This window comes from Rhagoletis zephyria, unplaced genomic scaffold (assembly GCF_001687245.7).
Source record: "Rhagoletis zephyria isolate East Lansing unplaced genomic scaffold, Rhagoletis_zephyria_1.1 Rzeph_scaffold_00071, whole genome shotgun sequence".
NCBI lineage: Eukaryota > Metazoa > Arthropoda > Insecta > Diptera > Tephritidae > Rhagoletis > Rhagoletis zephyria.
In genome coordinates, this window is record NW_016157155.1 from 493524 (window position 1) to 508912 (window position 15389).

At 36.0% G+C, this 15389-nt stretch overlaps 1 protein-coding gene across 1 annotated transcript in view; it reads right to left on the minus strand.

The window, feature by feature from the left end:
- Positions 1-979: 979 nt before the first annotated feature.
- LOC108371773 (uncharacterized) overlaps positions 980-15389 on the minus strand; it is a 32138-nt gene continuing 17728 nt past the window's right edge. The window contains exon 2 of the mRNA XM_017627382.1: positions 980-3062. Within this exon, the coding sequence (XP_017482871.1) occupies positions 1495-3062 (1568 nt within the window). The 3' untranslated portion in view covers positions 980-1494. The remainder of the gene's footprint in view (positions 3063-15389) is intronic.

Here is a 15389-nt window from a genome sequence, read left to right on the forward strand (position 1 = left end):
AAAATTACCAGCGTTCATTCTCATACATACCCTGCAGGGAAACAGCGGACTAGTGAATCAAATTTCTAGTTTCGTACTAGGTCTTTATCGCCAAAAATGAACTAGCCCGATAGGAACTAGATCCCCACCAGCTAAAATCGGCGAAAAGTGGTACTTTTAAAAACAAATTTTTTTCAGTTTTTTTCACTAGAAGTCTATATCTAAAGTGACGAATTAAGAAATGGTTCGGAACTATAGAAAACGGGATGCAGAACGAACTATATCCTATTTGTAGAATTTAGAACTATTTCGGAACTATCGAATAAGGGATACAGTGGGGGGCTTGTTTACTTTACATAGATATGTGTTCGGCGGCTTTTTCGTTCAAATACGCTTCTATTCTGTGCTTCGCAGATGCTTTTTCATAGCTTGGTAATACAAAACTAAAATTTGTGTTAACATTTCAACATCTTGGGGCCGTCTGGAATCTAAGAAATAACAGCGAGTACCTCTGCAAACAGCTAAAGGTATGTAAACGTACATTTCTTACAATCATTCAAACAAATTTAATTTCAAATTGAAAACAGATTTCTTCCAAAATAACTTAAAATCGCACACACGGAAGAACCAAAAAGATCGAAAAATCATGATTATTTTTTCTTTCGGCTGTCGATATTAGAACTGGTTCGGAACTATGGAATTTAGGACTAGTTCGGAACTATCGAAGAAGGGATGCAGCGGGGGGCAATTGACACTTGCTAGGACATCGCCATGTTAATTTCGCCAGTTGCTTGCATGCAAAAGAGATTTATCGCGAACCAGTACTGGGTCTAAATGTACTAGAAGCGCACCAGTTCAGAACTAGAGATTTTCCCCACAGGGTATGCACTTATGTAAATTTGTGTGTATTTACATAGATACATATATATGTAAATAAAAAAATATTTGCTTTATTACTGATACTTCCAAGAGCATTAAAACAAAAATTAAGTTTTTTCTTTTTTATTTCCACACTTAAAAAACGAATCGCCGTATCACTAATAGATTTATTATCATCGTTCTTTCCAACACGCGTACATACATACGTAATTACTTAATTGTACAATATAAAATTAGTTAAAAAATACAATGCACACTTTTCATAAACTACTCGCACCGTTAAAAATGTTCGAAAAATACATTTACACTTTTACTTATTACTATACGATTTTTTTACGATATACATGTCACTGCATAGATTTATATTAACTTATTCGTGGTTTTTGTGATACGGCGGCGTAGTTCACGCACTTTTATGGCCTATTTGTATGCGCTCATATTAATGATAACTTTGTTATACGTTTCTATTTGCATATAATTAATTTTAACTTTACCTTTATTTCATATATATTACTCCAATAGTATTATTTATTAATTATCTTTTACAATAGTTAAAAAAAATATCTAAATTATATTTAAGCGTCGCAAGTTCCAATATTCTTTGTTCCAGCTTCCACTTGCTGCCACCCGTCGCTTCTATAAAAATGAGCAACTCAGTATTAATATCAACACCGTAATCGGGAATATCGCATAGACTGCCGTGCGCGGATGACATGTTGAAATCAGGTATGTGATGTCGTCCTCCTCGTGCTCGATTCCATCACGCGTCGGAACTTCCACCACGACAATCTCATCCGAGAGGAACCCAATTGGAAAGGTGCAATTCGTCGCATTCACGCAGCCCGTCAAGTCGCTCAGGTTGGAGTATTGAAATGTTGGCTTGTAAATATCGAAAATAGCGTGTATGTCATTGCGCACCAGATCGTTGTCGCTGTAAAATATATAGTAGTAGTAGCCGTCTTCGGTGATCTCATGCTTGGAGAGCATGCGATGTGAACCATTCTCTAGGAAATGCGCATTAACGCATTCTGCGGATGGTGGAAAACCTTCGGCCAACAATATGGCACCATTGTAGCAGTTGAAGAGGCCAGTTTCGAAGCTGGAGACCGAGTTCGACTCATCAGTGACCGTGAAGTTTACCGCATTGCCGCCATGACTGTATTTGCGATCGTAGACATGCTCGCGTTTCGTGCGTCGCCGCTTGAACAGCTGATCGTAGACTTCCTGTTTCCGCTGCTTTACCGCTTCGTCATGTTGCTTCAAGTGTGCCGTGTCTGCTGCAGCGGCGGTGTTGGAGTAAGAGCTGCGACGTCGACGTCTACCGGTGCTTTCATTCGATTCAAGCGTCGAATGCCATTGCCCGCCCTTTGCCAACCTGGGCGTTGTCGCAGTAGCAGGTGCATTCGACGGCAGTCTTCGGTTACGTAACGAACTAACTGAGCCTTTTTTCAACTTCTTGCCACGTACTTTGGGGGGTTTCGCCGTTGTCGTGGATGTACTATTGCTTTCAAGCTTTGACGACATCGCTAGCGCCGCTGCTGCCTCCATGGCCGCCGCGATCTTAGCACGCTGGAATGCCTCCTCTTCGGCTTCTTCACTCGAATCCTCGCCACCATGATTTTCCTCCTCCATATTATTATCGACTGTCTTCTTTTCAGCAGCCAACTCCTCAGCAGGCACGGTGTCTGCCATTTCTTTAATATCCTCGAAGAAAACCTTCACTTGCTCGTGACCCAGCGCAAAATTGGCACCCAGTTTATTCTGATTGTGATCGAGCAGTCCGCAGGTATTCAAATTGCGTTGGCCCTTTACTACCAGAATACGCGAGCCATCATATCGTGAACAGAATTTGAGATGCACCTTGGCGCCCTTTAGCAGATAGAAACCCCAATACTCGAGCGTGTCGTCGGGAAGCGTCATGGATTTCTTTAGTCGAATATGTTTGCGATTTGTGGAGACTTCGGGCTTGCTGCGCAATTGAAATGCATTGAAGTTCGAACCCATTCTTAGCGAATGTTGTTGACAAAAGATCGATGATATGCCGTCGCGTATCTCAATGATATCCGACTCGGCGACAGGGTAGACAACGTCGGCGAAGACGGTGCGGCGTAGATAGAGAGGAATGATAATCAGCGTAGCGGGCAGTATGACGATCAATATGCAGAATACCACCACACGCTTCACGCCTTGCATCTTGTCAGTCTCTGCATAGTAGGAGAGGGGAGAAATAAAATAGTTTGTTTGTTTACTTGTGGTGACTAGTAAATATTTGTTTAACAAATGGCAATGAAAAGTTTGTTTAGCTATGCGATTAGAGTGAAATATGTAATTTTTTTTTATTTCACAGTTAAAAAAGAAAATATGTATTTACGTATCATTTTATGGAAATATGAAATCAGTAAATAGTAAATGTATTATCAAATGAAATAATGTTAGAAAAGATCTATATATCGTCACCTGAAAAGCAAAACGACTAACAAACATCATCGTTGAAATGCAAAAAGTCATAACTATTCATAAAAATTCAAAATTCACTTCTTCATTTATATGATGGATTTCATCGAATTACAACTCCCCCACATCAATTTATGGAAAAAAATTAAAATATTAGACACGACTTTTTCCATTTCATTTACGATGTTGTTACGTCTTTTTGCATTTCAGGTGACGATATACTGCACAGGCAACAAAACTCTTGTAATCGGTAAATAAAGTTGAAACGGGAACTTTGGTTAATACAAAATTTCGGTTAAAAAATGGTGGTAACCTTTAAAATAGGCTTGCTTAAATCATTATTTTTTTCTATTTTTTAAATATGATTTAAATTTTTTCGATTATTAATCTAAAGATTTTTTTCCAGCATAAACAATTATTTAAAAATTTACTCACATGTGTACATAACCTCATATGAGGTAATGTAACCTCAAGTATGATACGAGGTGAATTCAAATAAAAATTACATCCACAATGACAATCAGACCACAACAAGCATATCATTTTGACAGCCAGCACAATTCGGCTTGAAATCAGCTGCTTTTGTAACAACTTTGTACGAATTCGCCTTGGTATGTATGAAAAGTACAAAATTTGAGACTCACTTATGTAGGTACATACATTCAAAAAATGCAAATATTGCGTCAAGTACGCATAAATTGCCGCCACCTCTTCTTCTATGTTGTGTAAAAATTGCATAGAAGTATCGATTACCAGTACCTCACTAGAACAAAATTAGTCTGTTCCAATAGCAGTCCGGTTTACAGGATTTAGTCAGAACTCACAGGAAGTAGTTCCTATTGACATAAAACCTGTAAGTGGGAACAGTTTTGAGAGAGTAACTGAGCGACTGTTCCTAGTCAGAAGTTACAGGATTTAGTCCGGAGTTTTTTTTCCTGTAAGTTCATGAAAAGTGTCAAACGATCAGCTGATTTGCATGTGCAAACAAAAACAGAAAGCGGTGAAAGCAAAGAACCTTATATATGTAAAATAATGAAAGTAAACAACGAAATATTTGAATATGTATAGAATTTAGTAATTAGTTAGTGATATTTCAGCCAAATCAGTGTTGTACAAGTGACTAGGGACACGATATCGAACAGATAGTATCGATATGGTACTCATTTAAAGTATCGCTTTAAAAATATCGGGTACCCATTGATATCGGAATAAAAAGACTCGATATTACAAATATCGATACCAAAATCCAAAAAATTTATCTGAATATAGGTCTCGTGTATAGGCCGCTGTGGTGTAATGGTTAGAAGTGCGCAAAGCTTGAAAATTAAAAACAGCTTCCCAATAAAACATAATCGCCGTTCAGAGTCGACCTAAAACTGTAGGGACCCCTTTTGTGCCACAACATTAAGGCGCGAGCGACAAATCGGAGGAGAATCTCGGTCAAACACTAACATATTATGTAACAACACGTAGAGATTGAGGTGTTGACTTAAAACACCGAGGCCGCGGGTTCAAATTCCACCACATGCAATCCTAACTATATTACAAATTTCTGCTCTTTAAAGTCCAATTTATATCGGGAAGAATTGTTAATAACATTATCCTTGTAATGTGAGTTTATGCCATTCGATACGGTACTAGGGTTCTGGTACTCGTTTCCAAAAAAGATCGTTTTAAAACTATCGAGTAAAAATATCGGTATCGAATGCTAAAAGTATCGATATGGTATCGTATCGTATCGAAATTCGTATCCCTACAAGTGACATGTAAACAAACCGACTGACGTTTTTACAGGAAATAGTGCTTTTTGCATTCCCGTGCATTTCTGCATCTGTTCTCCTTTTACTCTCACTTGAGAGAGTAAAATTGTAGTTTGACAGCTCCACAGGATTTAGTCCGAAGTTCAAAGGAACAGACTAAATATGTAGTAAGGGTTGGGTTTTTGAGCTATGACACTATTGAAGTAAATTAGCGATATCTATATCAAAAATTAAATATATGTACATACTTAATAAAAACGGTTATAACTTGGCTTAAAAAATAAAATTCTTCATACCAGAAAATAGTAAAAAAAAACTTTTTATTTCTTTGCCAGTTAGAACCAAATAGAAAATACGCGTATTATAATTGAATTAAGAATCAGGTTAATCTATATCTATCTACAAGGCCGTATTTAGGGGGGGTGATCCAGGGGTTCACTATACTCAATTTTTATATATAAAACTAGCAGAGCACCCGACGTCGTTCGGGGTAAAAAAATCTAAATATAAAATAGTAGTAAAAATATTCAGTTCAGCATAAATTAAAGGAGACAAACTATTTTCTTTCTGTTTAAATTAAGACATCCTTATGAACCATACTTTTAGCTTTATCGTGCTCACACTACTATATATTTGACATAATTTTCTACAAATCTTGTTTCATTATTAATATTAGGTGGATTAAGGTAACGATAGAGTTTTTAAATTAAAATTAGTCTACTACGGTACATTCCGTTTAGCTGCCTGTTCGCTTAACTGTTTTGGTACAGCTGCACTTTTCCGGTAGAATGTTTATTTCGGAAAAAGTTTTACTCATAACGAATGAACATTTTTCGTTTAACAGCATCGCGGGATCAAAAAAAAACGACTTAATATTTCCATTTCAAAGTGGTCTAAAGACTGTAAGGCTTAAAAAAACACAGTTTTAAATATCCAAGCGATATAATAGACGAATACATATTTATCCCCCTTTTACAAACCCATCTTTATATACTTTAATCTAAACGCCTCCAATATATACATACATATGTCTACATATCAAATTCCAAGTTCATGTGACTATGGTTCCAAATTTATAGCTGATTAAAAACTCCACGCCTATGCTCCACGCCCCCTTTTACAAACTCATTTGTATATGCCTTACTATAAGCGCCTACCATAGATATGCCTGCTTACCAAATTTCAAGTTCTTGGGACTTATGGTTCGGAAGTTATAGCTCCGCGCCAATGGGGTGTGTCACGCCCCCTTTTATAAACTCATTAATATGTAGCCTACTATAAGCAACTACCATAGATATATATGTACACCAAATTTCAAGTTCATGTGACTAATGGTCATAGGTGATACAAATTTCCATGCCCATGGAAGGTGCCACGCCCGGTTATACAAACTTATATATATATATATATACCCTTCTATAAGCACCCACCATAGATACGTTTGCGTACCAAATTTCAATTTCATGTGACTTGTGGTTTTGAAACTATAGCTGATAAAATTTTCCACGCCTATGGGATGTTCCACGCCCCCTTTTACAAACCCATTTATATATACCTTACTATAAGCACCTACCAGAAATGCGTCTGCATATCAAATTTCAAGTTCATGCGATTTATAGTTTCGGAGTTATAGCTGATAAAACATTCCAAGTCAATGGGACGTGCCACGCCTCTTTTACAAACTCACTTATATATACCCTACTATAAGCACCTACTATAGATACGTCTGCGTACCAAATTTCAATTTCACGTGACATATGGTTCCCAAGATATAGTTGATAAAAGGTCCACTCCTATGGGATGTGCCACGCCCCTTTTTACAAAGTCATGTATATATAGCATACTGTAAGCACCTACCGTAGATATGTCTGCATACCTAATTTCAACTTATGGGTTTGAAATTATAGCTGATACAATTTTCCACCCCTATTGAATGTGCCACGCCTCCTTTTACAACCTCATTTATATATGCCTTACTTTAAGCGCCTACCATAGATATGCCTGCATACCTAATTTCAACTTATGGTTTTGAAATTATGGGATGTGCCACGCCACCTTTTACAAACCCATTTATATATACCTTACTATAAGCACCTACCATAGTTATGTCTGCATACCATATTTCAAGTTCATGTGACATATGTTTCCGAAGTTATGGTTGATAAAATATTTCCCGCCTATTGGATGTGCCACGCCCTCTCTTCTAAACTCAATTAAATATACCTTACTATAAGCACCTACCATATATATGACTGCATACCAAATTTCAAGTTCATGTGACTTATAGTTCGGGAGTTATAGCTTATAAAATATTCCACGACTATGGGATATGCCACGCCCACTTTTACAAACTCATTTATATATACTCTACTATAAGCAACTACCATATATATGACTGCCTGCCAAATTTCAGGTTCACATGACTTATGGTTCCGGAGTTATAGCTGATAAAATATTCCACGCCTATTGGATGTGCCACGCCCACTTTTACAAACTCATTTATATATACCATCCTATAAGTACCTCACATATATAATATATGACCGCATACCAAATTTCAAGTTCATATGACTTATAGTTCCGAAGTTATAGTTGATAAAATATATCACGCCAATTGGATGTGCCACGTCCCCTTTTACAAACCCATTTATATATACCTTACTATAAGCACCTAATATAATTATATCTGCATACCAAATTTCAGGTTCGTATGACTTACAGTTCCGGAGTTATAGCTGATAAAATATTCCACGCCTATGATGTGCCACGCCCACTTTTACAAACTCATTTATATATACCTTCCTATAAGCGCCTACCATATATATGACTGCATACCAAATTTCAAGTTCATGTGACTTATGGATCCGAAGTTATGGCTGATTAAAAATTTCACGCCTATGGGAGGTGCCACGCCCCCTTGTCGAATCCGAATTTTTTTCACCCTATTATGGGCAATACTCTGTCAAAATTTCGTTCGATTCTGTCCGTCCGTTTAGGCTGCAACCTGGCACATACATACAGACGTACATACATACTTCCACAAATATGTAGTATATCTAGCCTTCTCGCAGCGTAAAATAATTTTTGGGAATATCCCGACCCCGGCGCCACCTATCGTGTAATTTTTCAGTCCAAATATTCCTTTTCAATTGGCTAACTTATGTCCTAAATATGAGCCAAATCGGCAAGTAAATGAAATTTTTATGAATATCCCCACCCCAGCGCCACCTATCGACTAAATTTTTAGTAGAAATATTACCCTTCAAGGTGCTGACATATGTTCCAAATATGAACGAAATCTGTCCAGCCGTTTAGTAGTTTAGTGGCATTCAATACACGGAAAACTCTATGAAATAGTGAAATCGTGACGCCTCAACTTTATTCATTTTTCGGCAACAACAACAAAAAAATTCAAATTTTTTTTAAATCAAAAAACCTTCCACACAGAAGGTCCAAAAATGTGCTTTTTACAGAATCGAAATCGGTTCAGCCGTTTGGTCAGGCATCGCGGTCATACGAAAAACATTTCATTTTTATATATATAGATTTGCAAAAATTACCACACTGCGATATTGTTTTTTAATGTTATTAGGCTCTCGTTTATCCAAATTTTCAGATAATAAAGAGAAATATACAATTTGGATGTTACTTGTTGTTGTAGACGTTTTTTTAATTCATGGCTCACTATTATAAAATCACATAACGTTATTTGCAAGTGGACTACTCATTTGTGCAATATTAAAAAAAAATTCAACAAACCTTCGTACAAATTTCAAACTTTTAGAAATTCTAAAAAATCAATCGACATTTTTAGCCATTTGAAACGTGTACTTTGTTCAACTAGAATTCAATGGGTTACAAAACTGCATACTCAGAATTTAATTAAAAAAATAGAAATTTTAACGAAAATTTGTAGAATTTTTTTTTAGNTCTAAAAAATCAATCGACATTTTTAGCCATTTGAAACGTGTACTTTGTTCAACTAGAATTCAATGGGTTACAAAACTGCATACTCAGAATTTAATTAAAAAAATAGAAATTTTAACGAAAATTTGTAGAATTTTTTTTTAGTTGCATAAATTTTTAAGGCAGTGTCACTCGATTGGTACATTTGTACAGATTTGTAAATTTTTATTTTAGACAATACAGAGATGTTCTATTGAAAAATTTCAATAAATTAATTTTCGGGATTGGGATAGTGAAAAATATTTTGGGTGTTCAAACAATTGGGATACGATTTACACCAAATTTTGGCAAATACCCAATCGTGTGACACTGCCTTTAAACTTGTATTTATATGGATGTTGTTAAAGAACAACGACAAAAATAATATTTTTAAACTTGTGAACATTTGGTGCGGCTATAATTTTTTCGACTACTGTACATAAGTTGGCTATGATTACTCGGCCGTGCTATCATAGTAGCACAATGCCACTCATATTTGACTTACAAACAAAATACGGGCAGGAATTTCAAGATTTCAACCCTGTTTTTATGAAAAATTTTATTTTTATCAGTATTTTTCTTTCAATCAAAATATGTTGAAATAAAAGTGAAACTAAAAAAATTTTTCCAGCCTAGTAATTGACGAACTGTTGAAATTGCTTATTGTCAATATGCTATTCGGCGTAAGTATGCGGATGACGTAGACATAATTGCCAGAGCGAAGTTCCCGAGCACGAAATAATGGTGCGGAAATCACTCTAAAGCAGCTATCATAATAGAATAATAGTAATGGATTAGCGCTTACACATATGTTAGTGTTTGGCCGAGCTTCTACTTCGATTTGTGGCGTGCGTCTTGACGTGTAATTTCTGGCGTATGCCAATAACATCGACATCATCGATAACAAAAACCTCGAGGTCTCTCCTGCCTTTTCCTAGTTGGATAACGAAGCAAAGCGATTGGGTTTGGTGATCAGCGAGGACAAGACGAAGTATCTCCTGTCATCAAACAAAGAGTCAGAACATTCGTGCCTTGGCACCCACGTCACTGTTGCCAGTTGTAATTTCGAGAAAGTAGACAATTTCGCTTAGTTAGGAACCAGAATTACACTGATAATAATGTCGGAATCGAAATCCAACGCCAAATTACTCTAGCGAACAAGTGCTACTTTGGACTGAGTAGGCCATTCGGGAGTAAAATTCTCTCTCGACGTACAAAAACAACACTCTATAAGTCACTCATCATGCCCATGCAGGTATATGGCGTACAAGGATGACAACATCCGATGAGTCGGCTCTTGGAGTATTCGAGAGAAAGATCTTACGGAAGATTTACAGGCCCCTACGCGTTGGCGACGATGAGTACCGCAGACGGTGGAACGATGAGCTGTATAAGCTCTACAGCGGAATCGCTGGCTTCGCCATGTCGTCCGAATGGGAGCCGCGTTCCAGGTCTAAAAGTATTCAACTCGCAATCCGAAAGACCAAGTGGAGAAGGATTTGGCTTCATGTGGCATTTCCAATTGGCGTAAGTTGTCACAGAGATAAGCGACTGGCGTGCTTTGTCGAACTCGGCTAAAATCGCTTAGGAGGAACTAGGAGGACATTCCTTATAAGGTTGTGGCAACGGTTCGAAGAAAAAATTACATACTTCTAGCTCTCGCTTCGTCTGGAATATCTGCGACATTGTTACCAGGTGGAAACACTTCCCTTTCAGCTCTTATGCTGCCATTGAACATACAAATCATCGAAACTCCCACGTGCAATAATTCCAGAACATCCGGTGTGGGAAAAGTCCTTATTACAAAAATGTAAACTCATTATTTGGGATGAGCGCACGATGGCACATAAGAAATCTCTTGAGGTTCTTGATCGATCGGTGCAAGATTTGCGTAGAAATGTTCAACCAGTCGGGAATGCATTGATATTGCTCGCAGAAGATTTTACGCAAACATTGCCTGTAATTTCTCGATTGATACCAACGGGTGATGCTTGCCTGAAATATTCAACATTGTGGCAAGACGAACATACATACATTGCAGTGCATAGCGATTAAGCAACTACAGAGCGATTATTTAATCAGCCTAGGTATTCTCGCGACAATTACTGAACATAAGGAACGGAAAGCTGCCAGTAAATGAGAGATTAGGACAAATTTTTTTGCCTTATAATTTTTGTAACTTTGAAACATCGAAAGGAGAACTGATAGAAAGAATGTTTCCGGATATTTAAATTAAGAAGAATAAGGATGTCTATCAACTCAATAATGTTTTTCCATCCATATACGCCGTTGTGGAAACAAATGAAGCAGTTAATTATCCAACGGAATTTTTGAACTCGATTGTTCTTCCAGGGATTACCCAACATACTGAAATTGAAAATAGGTGTGGCAATTATCATGTTGCGGAATATTAAGCAGCCAAAACTCTGCAACGGCTCGCGACTCGCAGTTAAGAAATTGATGATCAACGTGGGCTTTCAAAGGTGAAGAATTCCGATGATTCCGACCGATACACCATTTCAATATAAAAGATGGCAAATCCCAATTCCATTGGGATTCGGAGTCACAATCAGTAATGCTTAAGGTCAACCTTTGGAAAAGTGTGGTTTAAATTTAGATGCCTCTCTGCGTGTCGGCAAACCAGATAGCCTTGATATCTACGTAGAGAATAGAAAAAATAAAAATATTGTGTACACACAAGTATTGCAAAATCAAACTTATCTGAAACGTATGCTTTGTTTCGTTAATCATTTATCATCCATGTAACAGGAATATGCCACAGAAAAACGTGGCAGGGTACAGCTAGTAATAACATAAAAACAGATTTGGTTTTTATAAAGCCGTAACTTCAATTGCATTTCTGCGTAAAGCTCGGTTAGTCTAGACTTAATTTCCGTAATTTAACTTAACTTAATATTTGCGCCAAACTGTTGTATGAGAAACTGTGTTGGCGGTTAGTTAAAACTTAACTTACCGTAAGAAACTTAAGAACCTGTAGATTTTAGGTTCTTAAGGTACGGCCTTACGGAAATTGAGAGCGGTGAGAGAATCAGGCTTGCCAGACTCTCGTTTTTGTATTTCTTAAAAATAAATGAAAGCAAACATTTTTGTTTGCATGATTTTTTTTGATGTGGCATTTTAGGCGGCGAACTGTTATGCAGCTGAAAGAGAAAATACAAAAACAAAATATTTCTGCTCTTGGCTTAAGTCGTCGTGTTGAGTAATCATTGATCATTTCTTACGGTAAGTTAATTTATGTTAAGTCTAGACTAACTGAGCTTTTAGCAGTGTTACCGTTCATGTGTCAAATTGATACTTTTTGGAGATCGATGCCCCCAGACACCGACTTTTTAGAAATAGGCTTATTTTGAAACTTTTATTAAAAGTCATGCGACATTTTGATAATTTTTTTCATAAAATATATTTTGTTTCTTACATGTTTAAAAATGCTTTTAGTATGTGTTAACTTTTCAAAGGCGCTTAAAATTTACATCCCTGGAAAGATTTTGGCTGATTTCATCCTTTTTATTATGCCAAAATTTGTCCGCAAAAATGTCCAGTAATAACAACAATTAGTTGTGCTATTTGGGTTAAATTCATTTTCGTAGCTCCCGGTACAAACAAATAATCTGCGATAATTTATGTATAAGTATACAACTTAAAAGGCTAAACTTTTATAATAATTGCTATCTACCAATGTTGCTTTTGAGTTATATTGATGTAAGTACTTTTAAACTGCAATTTTCTTTTCATAATAAATGCAAAATATGCATATTGCGTATTTTTAATATATCCCTCATCATTAGGTTTTTATTTTAAGACAATTTTTGTGTTGCATTGATCTATATTAGCAATTTATTGAAAATAATGCGGCATACTCATAGATGAAATAAAGTCGAGTCTAATGTAAGGTGCAGCTTTTTTGACAGATTCCATTGAAAATTATGTCAAAAAGCTATAACTAGCCTACAAGGTACAAGGGCAGAAACAAAGACAAGGGCAACGACAAAACCACAGACACTCACAACCTATATTGAAGGATCAAGCCAATGATAAACAGATGAAGAACAGGACAAAGTTAAAGATAAATAAAAAGACAAGGATAAAGATAATGTCGAAGATGCGGATCAAAATCAAGACAAAGATGAAGATGAAGATGAAGATGAAGATGAAGATGAAGATGAAGATGAAGATGAAGATGAAGATGAAGATGAAGATGAAGATGAAGATGAAGATGAAAATATAATCGTTATTTGCGGTCCGTGTACAAAACGAAATGAAATTTTATGTTCCTAAATATTTCTTGCTTAGCACCATACAAAAAAGTGTTTTAGGTAATGTACATAAATTTGATGTATGTATGTATGTACATATATTGTTACACATACATATGTATGTACATACATGTGTATGTACCCTGCAGAAAAAAAATATCAATTGATAAAAAATAATCCACTTGTACTTAGTTAGCTTTTTTGCAGGATTTCTATAAAATATATAACTTGTAGTTAGCTACAAAAAGCGAACTTGAAACTAGTTGAAAGGTAATGCAGGAGATTGCTTTCTTTAAGCGCGCTTCTATTTAAAGCCTGCACTTGGCAAATACTTTTTCGAATTGAGGACAAATAAAAGGAAGATCGAAATTTCATATTATCATTTTGAAGTTATTTCTGACGGAGTTCGAATATGGGACCACGTGCAGAAGAATATGTAAACAAATATGAAATGTAATAAAATAAATAGAGCAAATAATTAAAAAAATAAATAAAAAAATATTTTGTTTTTCCTATTGATATTTTATGTTCAAAAGTAGTTAGTTACAAGTTAGTTACATCAAATGCAGAGGTAACCACCATTGACTATTTCGCGGTCATCGCCATAGAAATATAGTTAGCTTTCGTCAAAGGAAATATACAGATAATAGTGACTTTTAGCTCCTTCCTAGTCAACTTAAAGTTAGGTTATGTTAGATTCATTTCCTGCAGGGTAATGCTGCATAACAAGCCAATTAATTCAATTACTGGTTTTCTTAACTCCGTTAAATGAACTGATTTTATGAATTAATACATTTATTTGAAATTTTTTATGGAATTGACATCGGCATCAGCCGATTCTTTCCCCATAAGCCGATTAATCGGCATCCGCATCGGTACCTGAAAAAAATTGGAATCGTTCGGACTCTATAAAACTGCATACTCAAATATCTAAATTTTTACGAGAGTTGGTTGATTTCTTTTTAAATATTGCACAAAAATAGAAACTTGAATTTATATGGCTTTTGTTAAAAAATATACTATATTTTTATAAACAAATAAGTAAAATTAAAAAATATTAAGATAAGTGGTGAAATCTTGTCATTATGTGAGTGTTGTAAAGTTATGATAGGCAGTAAATCGATGGCTGAGTGGAAGATCGACCTATCTTGGCAACCAGTCCGAGAACGCCCCGTCTCAGAAAACTTTTCAAGGACGCTCTACTTCAGAATTCGATTGAAGAATGCCCTATTTCAGAATTTTATTGAAAAATCCCCTATCTCAGAATTGGGTCGAAAACGAAAATACATTGAAAATATGCTGAGATAAGGCGTTTTCAAACTGGCTGCCGAAACATGTCGATCTTCCATTCCGCCATCGATATGTATGTCGAGTCGAACTATCTGATACTACCTTTTGTCTATTTCCACGGTGAACGTAGAAAATTTCACTTTCAACGTTGTAAGCAGAAATTTGTATGTGCATTAAAAAATTTTGATGAATTGAAAAATGTACTAAAAATTAAAAACATTTCCATAACCGTTCATTACCGTTCTTAACGGTTAAAATAAATTAATAAGTTCTGACTTAATCTGAATAACCCTGAAATTAGCCATAAATTGTCTAATGCACTAATATTAACGCAATATATTCATTTTACAGTGATCCCCGGTTAAGTGCCAGATACAAATGTGTTTAACTTTTGTGGCACCTATGCGGGTATGGCACTTATGCGGGGACTGCGAGTGGGTGCCAAAATACTTACAGATATGTGTAAAAACATCTTTAGCGAAAAAAAATGTAATTTAAATACATAACTAGTATTTACATATGTATATACGAACAAAAAAGTAAAATTTTTTTAGCCTAAAACATGGTGGTTACCGAAAGCTATTTGTGTACAAAATTTCATGAAAATCGGTCCAGCCGTTCGCGAGATTACCTGTTACAAAAAAAAGGGACTTCTCTTTATATAATTAGTATAGATAATACATCTCAACTAATTTATATTTAGAAAGCCGTTTGTTAGTTTTCGCAAGGCTCGAGAGCGGCTGAACCGATTTTTTTGAAACTGCCACCTGCCGCACGTGTCCCAAGGATGGTTTTAGGCTGAAAAAAA